Here is an 18,723-nt window from a genome sequence, read left to right on the forward strand (position 1 = left end):
TTTCTCGAGCACTCGGCAGCAAAGACTTTTATTACAGTGCTTTAGCATCACGGTACGTAATTTAATATGTTTATTACAAGTGTGTCATATAAAACACTGAAGTGTATAATTTCAGAGCAAAAGTTCACTTTCAGTTTAGCTCTCAAACAGAAAACAGAATGATCTGCAACACAGAAAAAATAAATCAAGGCTGTTGTTGTTACCTCATAACAGCAGAAAATTAACATGAATGAGGATAATGGCTAGATATTCTGCAAGGACATTTCTCATAAAGCAGACACTGTAGAGGTTATGAAAAGAGAAGTTTTCCATTAGGATTGGAAATCAGTTTGAATCTCCATAAATATTTTTTTTTGCATGATTTTAAAAAAATTATTCTACATTATTAGTGACTAAACACCCCTTATAGGAGCACAGTGACCTCTTTGGTTTGTGTTGTGTCGTTTTCCTCTCTGTACAAGGAGAGTAAGTGAAATATGAAGGTGGAACAAGTACCTGAGAGATGGACATGGGAGCAGAGTGTTACAAAAACCTGGTCAGTCACCCTTCTCCAGTCTTTGAATTTGAAGGCTCTGCCCTTGTTCTTCAAAATACATTCAAAAAATAAGATTTTGATGTATTTGCCATCACAAAACAGCTGAAATATGTAGAGAATCAATGTATTTAAAACTTAAAGGAATGGTTCTCTCCTGCTTTAATCTTTCAGAGGGAAGAGCCAATATAGTGTAAGAGCAGCCCTTCAGCAACACCTATTATTTGCTTACATTTCATGACTAACACGAGGCACCCCATCGTTAAAATGAGAGTTAGGAATTGGCTCTCCTGATTCGCTTGCTAGCATTCCATAGTTTTGCTGAGGATATGATCTCACACAGCTCTCCACACCACCTAAGAATCTGGACTGGCTGATGAGCATGTTAATTTTCCTTCTGATGAAGTATCAAACTTCACTAAAGAGCTGGAAGATAACCTTCAGTTTAATTTATAAAGAAAACTTCAGATATTCTTTTCTTTGGACTAATGGATGGTTGTTGGTATCTTCAGCGAAGCCATTTCTCTATTTTTAATTTCTTCTTGATGTGTTAAGTTCCCAGTCTTCCATTCCTGGCAAAGCTCAGAGATCCTCCTGAGTGGATCCAAACATGGAAGCATTCCAGGACAATGCATGAGAGACCCTGTAACATTACAGAGTAGAGGACATGCAGAAAAGTATTGAAATAATAAATTAACACTACATCAGCTTTTTAGGAAGGAACTCTGCTAATGAGTGCTAGACCCACTTGTCATCCATCTGTTCCTAAGGCACAAACAGGAGTTCTTTACCTAGCAAAGGTACTGTTGGCAGCAAATGGATATTTCTTGTTCATTTATTGATTATTAAAATGGATGTGCTAACACCAAAAAGCCTGGATTTCGCAGAAGCACAGAACATTTTTATATTTCTAACATGTATGATGTTACCACAAGGCTGATGACTGAGATGTGAGATCCAGCAATCAGAGACTACAGCGAGTCATTTTGTTAATATTTTTGCTCTGACTTAATTAGAAATTAGGTTTTTTTTAATGATTTAGTTAAACTGATGCAACATCCTGTAATGGACACAACCGTGCAGATGTAGAGATGCTCTTAGTATGTAAGTAATCATAGTAAATTATTATAATATATCTTATATTAGTAAATTAAATAAAGGATCTTAATCAATTGCATCATGATCTTATTCAAAATTCCCTTTCTACTTTCCCATTTTGCCATATGTTATATATCAGACAAAATATATTTTTCTGTAAAAAATAAACCAATCTTACTACAGCTATGCATGGACACTGTGCATTTCTCTGCATGGGAAAAGTGACCAAAATAGTTATTTCTGAATAAACTATCCATAATAGCTCCCTGTGTGGATATTCTAGTCTGGAAAAGTCATGGGTCAAATAAGTCATTGTAGAATAGCTGATCCTGCAATGGCATTTCCAGTCCACTTTCCAGTGTAGAAAAGTCCTTAGTCAACAGCTCCAAACTCCTGTTTCTGCCAGAAGATTTTTCTCTTTAGAGAATAATATAAATTTGTTCTATTCAATTCTTTAAGACCCAAATTCTGCACTGAACTCCCTTTGAGAGCAACATGTGAGATCAGTCAGGGAGAACTTTATGTTATAGGAGTTTGTATTTATGTGCACAGGCTCCACGGTTTTATTACACAGACATTTCATTAACACCTTCATGTGGCTGTGAGCTGTACACACCTTTGGCTGTGGGACATCTGGGTGATTCTTCTGTTCCAGTACCTCTAGATCCCCAGAGCAGCAGGCAGAAAGCTGCCTGGAAGGGGATCCATCAAACCAAACCCAAGGTGTTTGGTGGCTGTCCTGGCTGGCAGCAGTGGGACAAGGCAAAACAGAGTAAAATGTCACCCCTTCCTCCATGCCCAGGTCCAGGGGATGGGTCACAGCAGTGACATCCAGATGACACTTTTGAGTTTGTTCTGAGAAGAGAGAAAAGAGTGGTCTGTGCAGAAAGACTTTGAAAAATGCTTAAATGGGCTTAAATTGTACCTTGAAAAAGCAGCAGAGAGTCTTCAATGAAGGCTGACCAGCAATCTCACTGAGTCCAGAACTGCTTGTGTAACAGCTTGATAAGACGTGTTTTGGGCTGTATTCATGTTTATAATTGAATCATGGCTTTTCTCTTCTCCACTAGGAAAAAAAAAAAAAAAAGAAGAAAAACCAAGATAAGACATCCATGCTATTTTTTATTTGATATCCTTTTTACTGAGCCTTAAGACTCTCAAAAGCAAAGGTTGCCATTTATCCAAAATTACACCAGAGTGCCCCTGGCATTTTTATGGTGCAGACCAATTAACATTAGCAGCTTAATTAAAATCACCAAATGCATTTTAAAGAATGACATAAGGTTGATTTTAATCTAGACTTCCAAAAATGAAGTAGAATATTAATCAACTGCCCCACCCGTCATTTCTGTGTCCCAGAGTACTCGGTCTCAGAGCTCCTACATCATCTTCTGACTTCATTTTCCCCAGGGATTATTTAATATTTAGTAACAACTGTCTGAAACCAACCCCAAGTTTTACCTGTTGGCAGAAATCTGGGGTTATGACACCACTAGTGTAGCATTCCCATAAATGCAGCAGATTTAGGTTTAAATAGTTTCAATGTACAGCTGGTGGCATTTTTGTGTTTAAAGAGTAAAACCACACCTGAGTGTTCATACTTTCTAGGATTTTGACAACAAAAAGAAAATAAATAGAAAATAAGACATCTTAGTTTTTGAAAGCCAGATGAAATGGTGCAGATGTTTTCAAGATTGCTATTTTCAAGCTGTCATATGAGCATGGAATAGAAGCATCATTCTTGCTTTCCAGTTATATTTTAGTACAAATATCTTTAATTTGTTTGTTTCAACATATTTCCTCTTCAACATGTTTTTTAATCAGAATTTTTCTTAATAGGCTGCAGGAGTGTCCTATCTTGGTTTGAGCCCAGTTGAGGAGAGAGGGAGGAATAGTGACTAAGATAGAGCTGGGCAAGCTCAAACTTCTCAGCATGTAAGAACTGTGTGTTCAAATGTTCAGCCATACAGTGCTGCCTGGTTTTAGCTTAATTACTATGAGTGCACATGGAATTTATACTAAATTATTAAAAATTCATCTTTTATTTACTTTGTAAAGTTTTATTTACTTTCTTTGTCTCAAATATCTATTTTGCCCTGCCACCAAATTACTTTACTATCCCTAAAAGCATTAGAAAATGTGGATTTCAAAATTGATAGAGGTTAGATGAAAGGTACTTTTCCTTTAAAGAATGCAGAGTTTATTTCTGGCTGAAAGATAAAATACCAAAAGAAGGGATGGTAACAAAATCTCACTTCCTCTTACAGTGACTTGACTCACCACAGAATAAATATTTTGCAGGTGTTTCTCACTGTGGAGCCAGGTAAACTTTACACATACATTGGTTTTGGGTTGTTCTTTTTAACCACCAGTTATTTTTAAGGAAATATCCCATTTGAAGTTGTGAGCTGTTATCAGTGAATGACATTTCATCTCCTGTTTCTCTGGGCTTTGTTCATTAGAAATAGATCAGTCATTTTTCCTGTAATTAGCAGGTGATAGATGTTGTCCTGTTTCATCACAGTGAATTTAATTTAAAAGTTTCTGAGCAGTAACATTTTCTCTGGCACGAGTGGTGCCATCTACTGCACAGCTTGGTAGAGGCAGGACAAGAGAAATGCATCCCTCCACTGCTGCCCTCGTTTCTTTCTTCCCATCTTAACATTTCAAAATGATTCCTCATTTGCTTTCCTAGTAATTTTCCTTCTTATATATATAAATGTATATAAACACTTACTAGAGTATCTATTATACACATTTATCTATACATGTATATATACATATTTCTATATTTTTTAAACATATGCCATCAATATTTGGAATTTAATTTTGGTGGGTTTTTTGACAAGAAGATTTTAAAAAGGGAAAATAAATAAAGAAAGAGGACTCTAGGAAAATAATCTGTTAGTCCATTTATTGATTGTAGTTAATTTACCTGTCATATTCTGGATACAAATTTATCTGCTTAGATGTATTTATATTTACATATATGTGTGCACTATTAAGTTGGAAGCATGGAAATTTTTGTTATTTTTTTGTTAACTCAGATATAAACACTATTTTAGTTGGGGTTTCTTATGATTGCTGTTCCATGTGTGAAGAAGTCGTTAAACTGGCTTCTCATAAGTTGATGTATTTAGTTTTGTTTGCAATCTGTTGCTGGGGGCATGGTGTAATTTTGGAAGTTCTATATCAAACAAAAATCTGTTGATTTTGATGTTGAGTTGTTGGAAAGAGCTACAGAGATTTTACATAAATATTTCCGGAGTGATCTCAAGATACCTAAAGGCCAAAGACTTAAGATGAAAGATCTGAAAATTTCAATTTATTAATTCTCCTTTCTTTGACTTCCCCCTGTTAATTGAAGCACCTTGTGTTCATATCATCATAGCCTGAGGTTTTCCTTGAATAAATCAATGCATGATTTTTTTAATTACCTACTCAGGCAGGATTTGGATTGCTCACTCATACAAGTACCAAAGAAGAAAAGTTCAGTGGCAGTAGCTAGTGGAGCAACATTTTAAAAACTACATCATCTAACTTGCTAACAAGTCTAAACATCACCACGTTTGAAATGCTGCTGGCTGTGAGCTGGATTGAGCACAGCTTCCAATACTGCTGACTGCTGTGCACTAAACATGATATTATCAACAATGAGCTTTGAAAATTTTTTCCCTAGAAAGGACAAGCCTTAAGATATTTATATCCTAAGTAACTTCTAATACTCTCAGAGAGACCTCTAATGAGGAGCCAATTAGGATGACATAGTTATGAGTTGAAAATACACCTTGGCATATGATAACTGCAAAGGTAAGAGCAGTTTAAGTTTGTGATATTTGGGGTTATTGCCACAGAGCTGATGGTGTGGGAGCCCTGATCTCTGCCCTGCAGAAAAACATTGTAGAACCAGAGAGTGCCAAGGAGTACCAGGGGTTGTTCCTCTGGCCCGCACCAGGACTCCCAGGAGTGCTGCATTTTCTCTTTGGCATCACCATGAATTTAAACATTCTGAAGTGAAAGACTGGATTTTTTTGGAAGGAAAAGCTGAACACCTAAAGATGAAATGCACCAAAATACTCATAATGTACGGGGTTTCTTCCCAAATTCACCGTCTGTGTCTGGCTGTGTCACAGCGCCATTGTACGGCGCTGCCCTCTGGCCGGAGATGACATGTGAAAAACAACAATCCTGGTTCAGCCATAAACCTTACAAAATTTAGCATTCTTTTCTTAAATTTCAGCTTCTCTGGAAGCCAGTGATTCATGACTCTTAGAACTGGGGTTTATTGTTTGTTCAGAATACAATGCTTTAACAGCTTATTGAGAAAGATTTGACAACATATCACAAGACTGTTGTAAACCTTTGGAATGCTGAAGGCAAGCGATAAAAAGTAGCACTAAATCTTTAATCTCAGTAGAAGCTGAATTCCACTTTGGGGAAGGAGGTGGATTTTCCAGCAGCTGGAGTCACACCAGAGCTCCATCTCCCTCAGCTTCCCGCCAGTCAGGAACGGACATTTGAGATTACGAGAAGAGGAAAATGGCGAGATGAGAATCGATCGGCTCTTTGGGCACATTCCAGCCAGCTTGGTTGGGTTTATTCCAGAAGCCGGGGTGCTGTGGGGTCTGTGGTCAGCCACCAGCTCCATGGACGGGCCTGAGGGTCAGTGTCCAGCGCAGGCCATGGGCCCTCAGGGTGGGCGGGGCCTCCGCCTGTCTGTCAGGAAAAGGCGGGAAGAGCCCTCAGGCACCAAAAGCAGCGGGCGCGGCCCTTGGTCAGTCAGGACAGGTGGAAAAAGCCCTTGGCAGGTCAGGAAAGGTGGGAAAAGCCATTGGTTGGTTAAGAAAAAGTGGGAAAATCTCTCCGTTGATCAATCAGGATAGGAAAAGGCCTTATCTGGTCAGAAAAGGCAGGAAAACCTCAGCTGGTCAGAAAGGGCGGGAAATGCCCTCAGCCAGTCAGAAAGGCCAGAAAAAGCTCTTTGTCATTCTGGAATGGCAGAAAAAGTCCTTGGTCAATTAAGAAGAGTGGGAGAATCCCTTGGCTGGTCAGGAAGAGCAGGAAACGCCCTTGGTTGTTCTGGAAGGGTGGGAGATGCTCTGAGTTGGTCAGGATGGTCAGGAAAAGCCCTCAGGCAGGACGGGTGGAAAAAGCCCTCAGGTGGTCAGGACAGCATGTGCCAGCTCCTGCTTATTATGAAGGGAGGGAGAAGCCCTCAGTTGGTCATTCAGGAAGGGTGGGAAAACCTTGACTTTGGTTTCTACAGCAAATTACCGCCTTTTCTGTGTGACCCTGTGGTTTGAGCTCAGGTCATGAGTTTTACATCCAGCAAGCAGAAGAGTGATTTCCAATTTCTGTGATAACCTCTTTTTGTCTCTTTTTGACTGGGCTTCTTCCCTATCCAGAGAAGTTAGACTGACCTGCACCAGCCTCAATGGAGGAGCATGGTCTGTGTTCCACTGAAACACCAGCTGGGAACAAGGCCAGCTTCAGGAAATCAAGTCTGTCTGGTCAGGAAAGTCATGTCCCCAGGTAAAAAATGTGAAATATAGCACCTCTACTCTCTTTCTGTGGTAATGCTTAAGTAGGTAGAACACTATTGCACCAAACAGGCTCATGCTAAAGCCAAAACATCATCCAAAATTCTAAAACAAATGGGGCCTCGAATTGCAAACAACATCTTCATTCCCTCAGACCTCTCCAAAAAATCTGTGACTACTGAAATACAAAAAACTATGACAAAACGAGCATACTGAATTACACCAACAAAAAACCCTTGCCAATTTTAAAGTCTTTCTGCACACAGCATATCAGCCTCAGCAGCTAGAACAGTCTGGGAGCATCGTGAAAGTATTTTAAAAATAAAAGGATATTATTAACGTTACTCTTTGGAGATTTCTTGGTCTCTGACTCATGACTTTAGCGATACACAGTACTAACTTTTGTACTGTGCTGGTTTATTACATTGCAAATTTTTCTTTGTAACTGTTTCTTTGGTTTATATTGTTAGTTTGCTAAAGGTGCTATAATATAAATATTTTTTGCCCTTTATGTTGAAGATCATTTCTCCTTTTATATAGAAATAAGTATCCATTCTGCTGCAACCTGTTAGAAGTGACCAGGCAAACCCTGTGAGCTGTGCAGCACCTTCCCCTTCTCTGCTCAGATGTCATTGTTAACTACACCACAGTGAATTTTAAGTAGGCATACTTGGCCAGTGTCATATGTTTGCTTATTAAAATTCAGATAATCTCTGCAAAAAGAGACAGAATATCAGCAGGGGGTACACAGAGACTTCCTGCCCTCTTCCTCCTATTCTACATTTTGCATATTATATTTCCAATTTCTGTTGGCTAACAAGTGGGGAAATTGAGATTGGAACAGAAACCTGGACTTGCAAATTCTGCAGAAAACTTTGAAGTACATCTGGAATATTAAGGTAGTTAAAGTGGGCAGGGTCAAATTAATAAGTAAAATATTTATGAGTATCAAAGTAATAATGTGATTTAGAATTCCTACCTATCGGTTCTTTCATCCATCTGCCCATACAGATTTTTATTGTCTTCAACACTAATTTTTTATTCTGCTAGAACTTTAAATTGCTCTGAAAAAATTATAATTAAGTTTCAGCAAAGTGGAGAGAGTATGGAAGCTAAGACATAAAATGATAGAAACATATTCAGCTGATAGAAGGGAGCTTTAATGACAGCTCATTATTGTTTAAGGAAACTCTACTTAATCTTAAAAATCATTCTTGCTGATTTGAGATAATTCATTTTGTGTGGCATGCACTGATATTGACTCATCTTTTCTCTGCATATTACTTAATGACAGAATTAGACTTTGCTGATAAAACTTTGGGCTAAAATAAGTTCCATGAATTCTCTAATTCCTACCTAGACTTAGGACAGTGCAGAGTACACGTGCAATTTTAAGGACAGCTGAAATGCTGGAGTCAGATTGCTTATGAAAATAAAAAGCATCTGTCATAACACTCAAACCAGCCTGGAGTTTTGCTGTAAGGGATCTGCTGCAAAGCTGCTTTGTCTTTTTAGGTGAAAGATACAGATTTGATTCTTTCCATGGTGCGTCTGTTGAGCCTGAGCCTTCGTGTAATTAAAATCCTTAGCAGTTTGTTCAGGGCAGCAGATCAAAAGGTTAATGTGCAATGGTACAACAGGAAGTATTTGTACTCTTGAACACTTTTAAAATTTATAGCATTTAAAAACAACTTCGCCAAAATCATGGCCAAAGCCAATATTACCTCATTTATAGTAAAACATTAATCATTAGTCACAAACCAGCCAGTTGGTCTAGAAGTTCAGCTGGTGAAAAATTTGATGGTTACAGGATTGAATAGAAATATACTTTAAATTGTGTCCTCTAGTCATGCATTTGCAATGGAAAGGCAAAGGCTTTAGGGAAACAGAGCAAAACAAAATTTGAAAATGAAGGTGTTCCTCCACACTTCTGAAACTAAAGAATGCTGTAAGCAGTTTTGGCTCACATGATTTTTGTAAGAGTGGGATAGTTTAAAAACTTAAAGTAGAACTAGATTTTATCATATGATCTGTGTCATTAATTCTCTTTGTTTCAGTTCTGAGGTTCTTGAAGCAATAGAAAATGTTATCCAAGGTATATTTCAAAGCCTGGCTCAAAATAAAGCACCTGTTCTCACAGTGGCTAACAGAACAGACTGGAGGAACATCGAGTAAGTAGTAAATATTCTAAAGTCCTGGCTTCTATTAATACAAATGTCATGAATATGAATTTGATTATGCAACTTCCAGAAAAGTTAATCATACATAATCATTCTATAAGCATTAGAATCAATAAATAATTTAAAAAAGTAATGGACAAATAAAAAGTAAAACTTAGTAACCACTCTGAACAGACATCATGTATTAAGTAATAGCAGACCATAGCACAAAGGGAAATGTAAAACTACTGTAATAGGGGCTGGAAAGGAAAGGCTGGTCCTATAAACAATCTTTTTCTGGAAGCAGTAGAAACCAGAAATGATAGGCTGTGTTAGAGTGAAAAAAACTGGTTTAGGCTGGAAGAAATTACTGGCAATTCTGTCTTTCAAACCCTTTGAGTGCTTCCTATTTTCTTCTTTTTTTTTTTTTTTTTTTCTTTTCCTCATGGTATCACATTTCTTTAAATGATAGTGATAAACTTATTCTTTTATTATTCAGAGAAGATGCATCTCACCTCTCCCTGCTGTGTTTCTTACCTGTGTGCTGCTCTCAGTTCATTACCAGCAAAATAAAGCAAACCAAATTTCCAGTATGTTATTTAAATTTCAGATCTTCTGCCAGCTGACATAAATAGGACCAGAGAAAAAGAAAACTGTCCTCCTTTACAGCACATTCTGTGATTTGTAGAAGTTCCTTATGCAGCAGTATTATTCCAAGGAGTTCATTTAAACTGAAAATCCCCAAACCTGAGAGATTAGCTGATTTCTACAATATATAACAAAATAATAAAGGAAGACACAAACGTATTTCTGGCCTTTTAACAGCATTGGATATCAGTGGGTTAAAGGATATTCAGACTGATAAAATTGCAGAGGTGCTTGTAAATGGACACATTACAAACATTTAAGGTTGAGGAAGCACAGCCTGTTTCCAGGCATAACACTCTGGTGGAATACTCATTTAATGAGAACAATAAACTTCTGCCAATCAAAAAACCTGAGGGGCCTGAAGGTAATCAGTTAACTGAAAGGCTTGTAGGTTCCAGGGAATTTAATGGTTTGTGTCTTGATAGTTTGACAAAAATGTTTCCCTCAGATGTATGTAAAATTAAAATAATCTAACAAAGTTTTGCAATTTTTGGCAGTCTTTGGGGAAATGGTGTTCCATGCTAGAAAAACAAATGTGAACTGTTAGTTACCATCCAAAAACATATGGGGGAAAATATTCAAATTAAGTTAAGATCACAGTATGTTAAAAATAAGAGTCATCAATCACATCAAAAAGAGCAGAACCATTATTTCTGGTGAAGAAGTGTGATCTACAGATACGGGAGTAAGAACAGCCCTGGGAAGAATGGGAGTGATATGGGTTTAACCTGAGAGTAATTCAGGACAGTCTTGATTACCTTTTTCCTCCTTTTCAGTTACAATGTTGGGAGCAGGCAAGGGAAAAGCACAAACAACTTTAAAATGTTACAACACAAAGGCAATAAAGTTACTTTAAAGCTGCCAGGCAGATGCTACATCGGGCTGTCCCTGTAGATTTGTGCAGCGTGCGTGCTCTGCCACCCAAAGGACGTGCGGAGCAAAACCTTGGACAAACGAATTTGGAAACGTGATGTGATGTAGGATAAAATTATAGCCATTAAACCACCAGCATTTTTCAAAAGTGCATACAGAGCTCTGAAATGAAAAAGAATGCTTTAAAGGCAGAATCATAAGGGTCTAAATCAATTTTAAGTAAAATAATGAGGTGCCCTTAAGTAAATAACTGATACTTTTGGTGAAATGTGCACCTTCAGATGGGAAATGATGAAGCATGAAATAGTGGAGCTCATTTAGGTTAAACAACTGTTTAGAGAGGAAGATACACCCCCTTTTTGTTTCCAACCCTTAATAGCAGAATACAATTAAGCTATCCTGATAACAATTTAAGGGCATCATTTAGATAGTAATATGTATTCTGAAATAGAAACACTTTTTCGTCAGTCTACGTCAGGAAGTCACTTGTGTCGGATGATTTTTATTTTAATAATGATTCAGATTTTTTCTTCTCATTTATCCCTTTGTCTTCATACTAAGTAATTACTGATGCTAGCAGTTCTAAACATGTATAAAATACTTTTCTTTCCTCTATTTCTGTCTGGAAACTTATCTACTTTATACTTTAATTCGGTCTTGACGCATCTTTTCGAGAAACTCTTTGCTGCCTTTTTCTTTTGGCCACCCCAAGCCCAACCAAGCTGATGTTTTCTGGGCTGAATCCAAAAATAGCACTGCTGTATTTGATCATAGGAAAGGGGTTTCTGAATCTGAGTAACCTTGCAGGGAACAATTTACCTGTACTCAGGGAGTTGGCAGTTTATTGTGTTTGTTTGCATTTTGTCAGATTTAAAGATTCTGTAGGTCTACAGATGATACCAGGTTGTACTACAAAACAAATAAGAAGTGACTGCCCTCAATCTGCAAGAAGATTTGGTAAGTTTAAAAAAAGTCCAAAGCAGAGTTCTCAGGCTTTTCTTTATTTTTTTTTTCCCCTTAGTTCCCAAGGTCACTAAAAAAACAACCAGAAATTAAAATATTATGCACCACAGTTTGGGAGTGTGTGGCTGATATAACCTGATACTATGATCAGCCTTTCAACTTTTCTCTTTTTTCCTCTATTTAATTATAGTGAGTGACAGTGAAATTAATACAATATTGTTAGAGTTTCTCCCCTCCCTCAATGGATATCAACTAAAGGCATATTTAATAAGTCTTCATGTAAAAACATCACCCTTCTTCAAAAAGCTGGCCAGGAAAGGAATCTTGGACTACAGACAATAAGCTCATTTCTTTTTCCAACTCAGTCATTTAATTTCTTGGCCTGGACATTAGTGAATACATTCACTCACTTAACTCCCTCATATTTTTTCTCATTATGCTAGAAATTAATGAGCCTATTGAATAGTACAATCTCTCTGTATTTTCACTGTACATTTCAAACTTTTATTTATGGGAGAAAAATATGGTCTTATATAAAGATAAATTATTGTATATACATTTCTGAAAATGAATAGAATGTTTTGTAAAATGTATTTTTTTCAGCTTTGATGCTCAAGATATTATCAATGATCTATAAGATGGTGCAGAGCAACACTTATGCAACTAAAAGGTAATGGAGTCAATTTCTGCAATTTCAAATGAAGCTGTGTTTTAAGTATGTTTTTGTGAAAATCAACCTGTAGGATGCAAACCTGCAGGATTCCTGTACACAGAATGCTTTAGGTTTATCTGGTTAATCATATATTTTATAAAATTCTCATGGGCCTGCAGCTGTTTCAGTATTATAGTTACAAATACAATATTTTGTCTTGGTAGAGATATATATTATTCAGATACTCTACTGTTTGGGAGCCAGAGTGTTGTGGACCAAATAATCAATGACATTTCTTGCATGCTTAAGATACCTCGGAGAAGTCTACATGTAGTAAGTGGCTTCTTATCAATATTTTTGTCATTATTTCCACATCTTATTAAACTGATTAAACTGAAAGGGGAAATATCACAAAAAGTTGCCAGTTAGAATTAAATAGTTAAAATAAAAAGTCTTATTGGTGCTAATAAAACTTAGTTATGGTTTATTGTGGCATTCAAAAGGGTTTTTTCTTCACAGAAAATTCAGAGTTTGCTTTTTCCAAAGGGTTTGGAACAAACTGCCCACTAAAACACAGGGGCTTTTGTTATCATCTAGTTAAGGCAGTGCTCAAACTTCAGAATGCAAGACACCCATTTATAAGTTTCTACTCAAATGAATTGATAATTTGGGGGTTAAATGAAATGTTAAAGTACATCACAAATGTAACTACCTGTCATATTGACTTGTATCTCATGTCTTACAAGAGTTCCTTCATACCTAAAATTATTTATTGTAAGTAACTCCTTAGGTCCATGAGGATAAAACAGTGCTTAGTGTTTAAAAGGCTGATGGCAGTGAATCACTGCTTAGTACCAGTCGGGATTCTTCTCAGAGATTTCTTGTTTTGTCTGTGCAGTATAGTAACTTCCCATTTACTCTGTACAACTTACTATTTTTTTCCAGCTGTCTACAACTAAAGGTTTTGTTGCTGGTAATTTAAGTTACACTGAGGAAGATGGTACAAAAGTGAATTGTACCTGCAGTGCAACAGTATGTATAATAAACCACAAACACAATCCATAACATCTGCTTGTATATTAAGACATCCTGCACTCCTTGGAGCTCAGGTTACAGTGTACATTTATTACACAAACTTCTGCTTGTGGCAAATTGAGGCATTACAACCTGGGTGAATAAAACTGATGAAAATATTGCTTATTAACTGAACTGTAATTCTGAAGCTTAGCTCTAAACTCACCAGGAATAAATCTTTGTATAAGGATTTTAGCACTACCTTCTGCCATGGAATCCTTGCAGAGGAAGGTGTATATATTATATATCTTAGGATTTATATTACAGTGTTCTGTCAAATGAGTGCTCTTGAAGCAAAGAATCACGTGCACTCTGGATATACAGCATTTCTGTCACAGCAGATAGAACTCTGGCAGAGAGAAAACAAGTTAAAATTGGTTTAAGAGGATGAGATTCAACTGGCCTAGGCCTGAAAGATTTTCTACAGCAGTGCAGAGTATGAAAGCAGAAATAAAACTCAGACTTGCTGACTACTGTCACAATTTTCTCAAAAATGTTTATTGTAAGACTTAGTTGGTCATTTCAAAATTGAAAGGCAACCTTAGCTGCCCATCACACTTTGTATGTAAATATTAAGTCCCCTGTTACTGATCTCCATATTTTTATTTGCTGAGTTGTTCCACCCTGGCACTGGGGGTGATTTATAGTCAGGAGTTAAAACAGACCACACACTTCCATATATACATTCTCTTTTGACCAAGTTCTTCCCCCAGTTCCTGTTTTCTCGTCCATATGCTTGCCAGATTCAGCCAATCCTAATTGAAGATGTAAAGTAAACTTCACCATGTCTTCAAGTTGTTGCTCTAAAATATTCATAAAATCAGGTTAGAGGTCAATAAAAGAATTAATTTAATGGTTTTACAAAAAGAATGTTTAAAGTCTGTATTAAATTTGCAATCTTCACACCAAGCAGACTTTTTTTCTGGCTGAGACAGATATAACATTAATCAGGGCACTATTATCTTCTTCATGACCACAAGATGATCAATTTTCTGCAACAATGGCACAAATAATTTTGAAAAGCATCTTGTTGTGACAGGAGGACTCCTAGACCACTACAGAATAGTGCATATGAATGGCTGAATACACTTGTAAAGAGGTGAAAATGTCAGAACTGATTTTGCATATAGAGGAGGAATGGTGGTTTCAGGATGAAATCCTGTCCTTCATTACCTAATGTTGTTATTTTAAAATATATCATTTTCTCTATTTGAAATGATTAATCTCATTTTTGTTGCTTTAGGCAGTCACGGTGCCATCTAATGTTCAAGGAATTAAAAGTATCCTTTGAGCAAGAACTCTAATCGTAGAAGGAAAAAAAGAAAGTAAAAACAAGGAATATTCCAAGTTAAACAATGTTCTGGTAAATTTTGCTTTCCTTGTTGGCTCTGACATTGAGTCATGATCACTGCTCTTGGCTCCAGGACAGGTATTTTAGAGCACTTGGTTTTAATTGATTGGTGTGATGGATCATTTTACACGCAGCTGGCCTTAACACAAAAGATTTAACCTCACATGCCAAATTTATATTAATTGTAGAAAAAGATGCAACTTTCCAGAGACTCCTGGATGATGACTTCTTCAATAAAGTGTCCCCATGTATCATGATCACGGTATGCACCTTATGTTTCATATCCTCCAGCTACACCTAATTGAAGGAATACTTTAGCACTGTAGAACTGTTCAAACTTGGGCAAAAGGCCATAATAAAATTAATTTGAAACATATTTAACAATAATTTTTAAAATGTAATTATCCTCACAGAAATATGAAATACATGTTCTAAAGACTTATTTCCTCCAAACATCTCCTTAGAGCTTGGTAGCTTATCAGCTCCCTGCGCTGCTGCAAAGCTGCTGCTCAGTCTCAGAAAGGCTCAGCTGTTGAGTGACCTTTTGTCCTTCTGGACCTGAGGTTTTGCAAACCCAAATGAAACAGAATTGGTTGATTTTGGATTGTACTGAAAGAGCTATGGAGCCAGGGGAATTAACAGGAATGTGTAAATGAAATATGCATACAATCAGGAAAAAACATTTCACCATTCCTAAGAGAGATAAGCACTTCTACTACGCTGTGCCACAAATAGTTCAGCTCAGTCAGTCATAGCAAGGACTTGTTTTATAGTGTTCCATTAGTGCCATAAGTATTTTTTTAAGATAAAACAGTGGCCTTCTTACACCAGCCCACGCAGACAACAGCATATATCTGTGCATCAGCTCCCAGACCTTACAAATTAATTTCTTGAACAGGCAAGTGTTCAGGCAACTTCTGCAGTGCCCATAATCCAGAACACCTGCCCAGCTGCTCCCAGCCTGGCCCTCTCTCTGCCCAAAGCCAAAATAGGAGCATAGAACTTTCCCTGCAAAACAGCTGCTGGAGAAATGTTTCTGCCAGCAGTTTGTTTGTTTGCTTGCATTTAAATGGCAAATGTAAACACATGTGTAGCCAGATGTTGTTTCAGTTAATTTAAAACCATCTACTTTTTTTTCATTTCTTTAGGGAAGAGGCATACCAGATCTTAATACACGACTTTTGGTCAGGAAGCTATGGGATTGTTTTCAAATTCCTATTTTCACCCTTATGGATGCAGATCCACATGGTAAATTTTTAGAGGTTCAAAGGCATGAAAGGAAAGCAAAATTTGTTTAGAATGTACTTTCTCACTCTTATGGGAAGGTTCTGACAGCTCAGGAAGCCAACAGAATCAGAAGGTGATGTATCTACATCGATCCCACCTTAAATTAGGGAGATTACTGCAAACTGAGAAGCAGCTGCTCAAAGAAATATTACGAGATATGAATTACACAGGATAAAGAAGGACACTTTTAATAAGAGATGTTGGACAATGTGTAAAAGAGATCATTATCCTTGGGTATGAATGGACTGCACACAGCATGAAACATTTAACTATATGAAGGTGACATGCTGAGATTCTGATTATTTTGACATAATCCAAAGATATGTGTAAACCATAAGAACCTCACTAATCATAAAGCCATAACAGTTGTGCCATAAAACTGATTTTTTTAAACAGTCTCCTTAAACATGTCCATTGTGCAGACAAACACTTGACTTTTGCTGTTCTGTAACCCAGGTATAGAAATAATGTGCATCTACAAATATGGATCTGTGGTGAGTATATTTTTTTCCCCTTCAAATACATTGTTTTGTAGCCCAGCCTGGAAGCTGGAATGCATGAAATGCTACAGCCTTTGTCAGAATGGGTGCTGCTTTTTACCATTTTGTTTCAACACAAAGAGGTGATTTTTAGGCCTTGTGTGTCTGCAGAAACAGCTTCTTCCTGCAACAACAACAAAAAAATGGATAGTAATTCCAGGTGTTTCATTTAACCATATTTCACAGTTTTTCTCTGCTGCACAGGCAGTTTTCAGACAGTCCAAATAGAAAAGGGTTCACCATTTATGTTTGTTTCTGCCTTAGAAGAGGAATGAAGGCTGGAGGGACCTTGGGAGGAGGAGAACCTAATGGGTGAGATGGGTGATTCTCCACAATATAATGTTATTTTGGTGAAGATTTCATTCTGGCGTGAGAATTTGCTTAGGGATACTTGTGTTAGTGTGGAACATTATGGAAGAAGAGGCAAGAGAAACAAGAAAGTATTATCATGTTACATGGCTACAGAGAATATGGAAACACAACACAGAAGGCAGGCAGATAAAGGTGAAGGCAGAGGGCAGGACCTGATGGGTGAACTGGTCAGTAGAGAAATGGAAAAAGAACATCACAAGTCAAACTAAAGATCAAGGAATGTTATAGCTGACCTTTCTTATTTTAGTCAATGTCCTTTGAGGCCCATCATCTCACCGTACCCTCTGTCAAGTGGCTTGGTCTCCTTCCATCTGATCTCGAGAGGTGAGCTATCTCCTCAAAAGAAAAAGAAGTACCCTTCTGCTCCACAGAGAGGAAGTGCAGTCTGACTTACTGCACAAAAATCCATTGCTCCTTTCATGCATAATTTTGGCTTAATACAAGGAAATAAGATAAATAAATATATTTTAAAGTGCGTGAGAAAGTTTAGGAATTTTATTTTCTTTTCAGATTAAACATATGCAAAGATGCCTTGATTCCATTTACAAAGCAAGATGAAAATAAGTTAGCAAGTATTCAAAAGAGACCTTACATTGCTTGTCAGCCACTGTGGAAAAAAGAGGTCTGTATAAACATACTGTTTTTTATTTCTTACTCCCCACAGGACAAATCCTATATCTGACAAGTTCTTAGGATAGCACAACCAGCCAGGTTTTGTAGTCCTAAAAGAAGGCAAGATTGAGAAAGCCTGAGTTGTCTCTCTGAACCACTTTACAGCTCTAACATGCACATACAATGAGTAGATGGAATTTTCTCACTTCCTATATATATATTAATTTTTGCTCTTTTTTTTTCCTCTTCTAGCTGGAAATTATGGCAGCATCTAAACTGAAGGCTGAAATTCAAGTTTTAACTTCTCTCTCATCAGATTACCTGTCCAGAGTCTATTTACCAAACAAACTGCAGTTTGGTGGATGGCTATGAATGCTGCTCTGCAAATGAAATGTTTTTCTATATATTGATTTAATTTGACTGCACTTAAGAAAAAAAAGTGCAGAGGCAAAGGAGTATCTGTTAGTTTCTTGTTCGGTTTCTTTCTCTCTGTACCTGGAGTAAAATTTTCTCTTTTTCTTTGTTCAAACTATAAGAGTAATTATGAATTTTGCAGAATACTGCTGCTTCTAATCTGTGGTTTCCGCTGTGAAACAGCGCCAAATGCAATAACACACATAGAAAAGATAATTAAATATGTTCCTTCTGGCCAGAAAAATGTGAAGTTTAAAAATTTATCCAGGAACTGTTTTGCCTTCTGTTTTAAAGCACAGCATGATGCTGTACCAAGCTTTTTATAACTGAGGGGAGTGAAAGATTTGCTTAAGAATCTATTGTATATTCCTCTTTTTGGAAATTATTTGAGGTACAGAATGTTCACTGTAAATTCGGACCTAAAAGCCAGAAATAATTCCTTATTAGTGCATATCTGAAGCAGCTATTAATCTTCCAGCAATCAAATTACTATTTGTCTTCAATGAACAAATAAGAAAGCGGATGTTACCGATTAAGAATTTAATAAACAATCCTGTTAATAATGCACATCATAACAGAATCCCTTGTTCATTATATTTATTTAGCTGG

General features: G+C 37.0%; 1 protein-coding gene and 1 long non-coding RNA gene across 5 annotated transcripts; one reads left to right on the forward strand and one right to left on the reverse strand.

Annotated features, from left to right (window-relative positions):
* On the reverse strand, positions 1–6,368 carry LOC111938014 (uncharacterized). The gene is made up of 3 exons (XR_002868834.2): positions 5,991–6,368; positions 2,247–2,696; positions 1–1,175 (listed from the first exon to the last, which is right to left on the reverse strand). It is a non-coding gene; the product is annotated as an uncharacterized LOC111938014 (long non-coding RNA).
* Positions 6,324–18,686, forward strand: SPO11 (SPO11 initiator of meiotic double strand breaks). Of its 4 annotated transcripts, none has more exons than XM_086853585.1 (14): positions 6,324–6,448; positions 7,036–7,162; positions 9,228–9,341; positions 11,719–11,807; positions 12,417–12,483; positions 12,690–12,798; positions 13,411–13,497; positions 14,783–14,819; positions 15,043–15,152; positions 16,039–16,138; positions 16,634–16,671; positions 17,336–17,412; positions 17,599–17,710; positions 17,953–18,686. In XM_086853585.1, exons 2-14 carry the CDS (start codon positions 7,065–7,067, stop codon positions 18,070–18,072), a joined length of 1,158 nt encoding a protein of 385 aa, XP_086709711.1. In that variant the 5' UTR covers positions 6,324–6,448; positions 7,036–7,064; the 3' UTR covers positions 18,073–18,686. The 4 variants fall into 4 exon arrangements, with proteins under 4 accessions (XP_086709711.1, XP_086709712.1, XP_086709710.1 ...); XM_086853584.1 differs by having other exon boundaries at positions 6,341–6,438; XM_086853586.1 differs by lacking the exons at positions 15,043–15,152; positions 16,039–16,138.
* The last annotated feature ends 37 nt before the right edge of the window (positions 18,687–18,723 follow it).

The sequence above is a fragment of the Cyanistes caeruleus genome, chromosome 16, assembly GCF_971803275.1.
Source record: "Cyanistes caeruleus chromosome 16, bCyaCae1.hap1.1, whole genome shotgun sequence".
NCBI classification, from domain to species: domain Eukaryota; kingdom Metazoa; phylum Chordata; class Aves; order Passeriformes; family Paridae; genus Cyanistes; species Cyanistes caeruleus.

Coding starts and splice junctions, on each gene's coding strand:
- SPO11 (XM_086853585.1), top strand. CDS start 7,065: ATGGAGGAGCATGGTCTGTGTTCCACTGAAACACCAGCTGGGAACAAG. Junction 13,498..14,782: donor ATTGTACCTGCAGTGCAACA/GTATGTATAATA, acceptor TTGTTGCTTTAG/GCAGTCACGGTGCCATCTAA. Junction 16,672..17,335: donor TCTACAAATATGGATCTGTG/GTGAGTATATTT, acceptor TTCTTATTTTAG/TCAATGTCCTTTGAGGCCCA.